At 35.7% G+C, this 3516-nt stretch overlaps 1 protein-coding gene across 1 annotated transcript; it reads left to right on the top strand.

The window, feature by feature from the left end:
* Positions 1–2629: 2629 nt before the first annotated feature.
* Positions 2630–3305, top strand: LOC107676287 (deoxyribonuclease-1-like; the record flags this gene model as incomplete). The annotated part of the gene is made up of 4 exons (XM_016470821.1): positions 2630–2767; positions 2835–2923; positions 3001–3087; positions 3174–3305. Coding segments are annotated over exons 1-4 (446 nt in total), but the record flags the coding sequence as incomplete, so codon positions are not given.
* Positions 3306–3516: the final 211 nt, after the last annotated feature.

Here is a 3516-nt window from a genome sequence, read left to right as displayed (position 1 = left end):
GTGGTTCTAGAGATTTTCTGAGGGAGGGGTTTGGCAACACTGAGCCTCTCTCGTCTGATAGGGCACAGAGACTTAATGCCCAGCACTTTGCACACTTCGGTGTTGATCTACAGAAGTTATGTAAAAACACTTGTTTTTTTAAATGTCAATAGCACATATTTGTGTAATTTTACATCAAACTCTTAACACAGCGAAGAACATGCAGTATATAAATGTATTTGTGCAGTAGGAATGAAAATACTTACAGTGTTCACAAACTCTCTGCCTTGATCTATTAGTATCCGTTTTGACACTTCAGATTGATATACAAATTTTAAGATGGACTGTGTAACTTCTGCAGCTGACTTTGATTTTAGGGGATTTGCCTGCTCCCATTTGGTGCAATAATCAATAATATAAAACACAGGCTATGTCCGTTCGCTATTGTTCGCTATCACTGTTCGAATCAAAACAAAAATCTTTTTTTTAATAATACTAATAATATCTTTAATAGTCAAAATTAATAGGCTACTAATACTATTAATACTATTAATAATACTAAAAAATAAAAGCACTTGGAAAGCTTGTCTAATAACTATGTTTCTTGATGTAATTAAACCTGTTATGTACAGTTCAATCGGCGTATCTAGACTACAGCACGACACCCGACTGTCTTCCGGGCGCGTTCATATAACGTTTATAACATTTAATGAACCACCAACCTTTTATACAGTCTATGGAACCAACAGAGACAGGCGCTGTTCGCGTACCCTACTCGCCTGTGTGTGATCGAGTTAAAGCTAAACAGGGTTGTGTTAGATTGTGTTTTATTAACGTCTACACCTACCCCTTACAATAATGCAAAAATAGTAATTAGTTTTGTACAGTATGAGAAAAATTACGCTATATTGATGTGCGCATGCCCAGTAGTTTTTGCCGTATCCCTTCTAGCATTAACCGCTAAACAGGGACAACAGCGCCTACTACGGTCACAGAATACGATGGTCACAGAATTTGGTGTACTGGTCTGTTCCGTTCCGGAATCAGCCGAACGATGCCGAAGTGCCGAAGAATGACATAACATGAAATACAAAAATAGCATACACTATATATACACAAAACACATAATAAATAGTCTACTAACTGTATTTGAATGACACACATATGTAGCGCCCACTGAAGTTGGATTAGTTTAAGGGAGAGTGGGTTCAGTTCAGTTCAGCCTTCTAAAATTACGGAGTAGATAGGCCTAATAAATAAAGTTTTAATGGCAAACAAATGAATTTTAAATAGGCTTTCTACACAAAATCTTTACAAACATATTAATTCATGTAGATTATGATTATGTGGAGATTCTCGCCCCGTAGCCTATTGTTCAACAAGTTCAAAACAAAACCTGCTCTATTGAGCTGCAATAGCAAGCTACAAAATAAATATTTTCTCAATACATCTATCTAACCACCTGTTTAAAGTTACATTGTCTTATCACCCATCTGTTTATTTCCCAGAGAGAAAGTGAGCGAGAGGTTGGTGTCTTTACACAGTAGTGGTAAATAAAACTCTCCAGAATATGTGATACCACTTTTATTCCCTGAGAGAGGGACTTGCTAAGGTAAAGTAAGGCTCCTATTGTTGTGCGAAAAAGCGTTCTCCCTGTTCTCACATCATAAGTGAAAGCACTCCACAGCAGGTGGGGGGGGATTAATTAATTAACATGTACATCATGTGCCGATTAAAGATAAAGTTATTATTAAAGATAATAGTTATCATTGTGTTAATTTAGAAAAAAACAACACTGAATAGACATTACAAAAAGGTAGCTGAAATATAAGTAGCTTTAGAAATAAATATTTTAATTCAACATAAAAAATACAAATAAATAGTGAAAACAACTCTATATACAACTAAAAGCGCCAGTAGGTGGTGGCAAATACCTGTCTTAAGTCAGTGAGTCATTCAATCATTCATTCAATCAATTCGTTCAAACAGCTGATTCATTCAAAAACGAAGCAAGTGGCCGCCTTTATGAATGGTTCACTTCATTGATTCACTCGTTTCGTTTAAAAACGTGGATTCATTAATGACGCTGTGTGTTGATCTGAGACGCACAACAGTTCTCCTAGGGCTTTATTTTCATTGGTGAAATTACTGACAATGTGTCTAAAATGCAATTATTCACACCTTTACCTTATCTTCACTTTTAGGTAAAAACTTTTATGTAACCTATTTTTGTCTTTCTAACAGAAATTCTGAAAGAAAGCACAGTGTTTGTTATAGTAACACATGACAGAACCGCACGCTTGTATTTCAACGGTGCTGTTAATGTTATGGATATTTTAGCAAATAGTTTGCTCCATAAATTCAGTTCAGCAGCATTAAGTTGAAGAGGGTAAACTTTATCACTCGACTGAATCTACACATGCATTTTAGGTGTTCTTGCTCCATCCAAGCAATAAATACACGTCTTTGAATGAGCGCTGAGGATAGAATAGAAGATTTACTGATTGACAGTTACATTTATTTATCAAGATTCTCTGTGAGTGTATTTATGCCTTTCACATGTATTGCTAGTATATCTAGTTTGAAATCTGTCTCAGGAATGACTACTGTTTAATAAATGTCTGAATATGCCCTTTATATAGGCTACAGCATGAAGATTATTACTACTATAGGTCTACTCCTGGTATCTGTCCACCTTGGAAGCTCCTTTCTGATTGGAGCCTTCAACATTAAATCCTTTGGGGATTCGAAAGCATCTAATGCCACCCTGCTTGACATCATTACCAAAGTGAGTGACATCCAAACCTATAAAATCCTTACACGCTCACATTTGGTGACTGTATTTTGTTGTTTAGGTAGTACACCGTTATGACATTGTACTCATCCAAGAAGTGAGAGACAGCGATCTCTCTGCAACCAAGAAACTGATGCAAAGTGTGAATGGGTAAGTTGTCTTAACTGGCTGTATGTTACTGTATTTAATTGTGTAAATAAATTAATAACAGTTATTTTCATTACCAGAGGTTCCTCTCCATATGAATATCAGTACATTGTAAGTGAGCCCTTGGGTAGGAACACTTACAAAGAGAGATATCTCTTTATTTACAGGTAACATTTAGTTCACATATCATATAAGATTGTATGCATATATGTGGTTCATATCAAATGAATAATTACACTTTTATTCTCATCAGACGTCAGACAGTGGCCGTTGCCAACAGCTTCCAGTATGATGATGGATGTGAATCCTGTGGAACTGATACTTTCAATAGAGAACCCTTTGTAGTGATGTTCTCCTCTAATACAGGTGGAGGTCCAAGTTCATTGTGAGAATGTTAGCAGTAATACAGTCAGAAGGCACTGTTCAGCAAAAGCTTTTCATCCAAAACAATTTACTTTACACTAAATTCAGAGACAGTTCCCCTGAAATTAAAGGGGTCATATGATGTTTTTTAAAGATCATTATTTTGTGTATTTGGTGTAACAGAATATGTTGACATGCTTTAATGTTCAAAAAACACATTATTTTTCAAATAC

This window comes from Sinocyclocheilus anshuiensis, unplaced genomic scaffold (genome assembly GCF_001515605.1).
Source record: "Sinocyclocheilus anshuiensis isolate Anshui unplaced genomic scaffold, SAMN03320099.WGS_v1.1 scaffold5693, whole genome shotgun sequence".
Classification (NCBI taxonomy): Eukaryota; Metazoa; Chordata; class Actinopteri; order Cypriniformes; family Cyprinidae; genus Sinocyclocheilus; species Sinocyclocheilus anshuiensis.
This window is presented reverse-complemented; position numbering and strand designations above follow the sequence as displayed.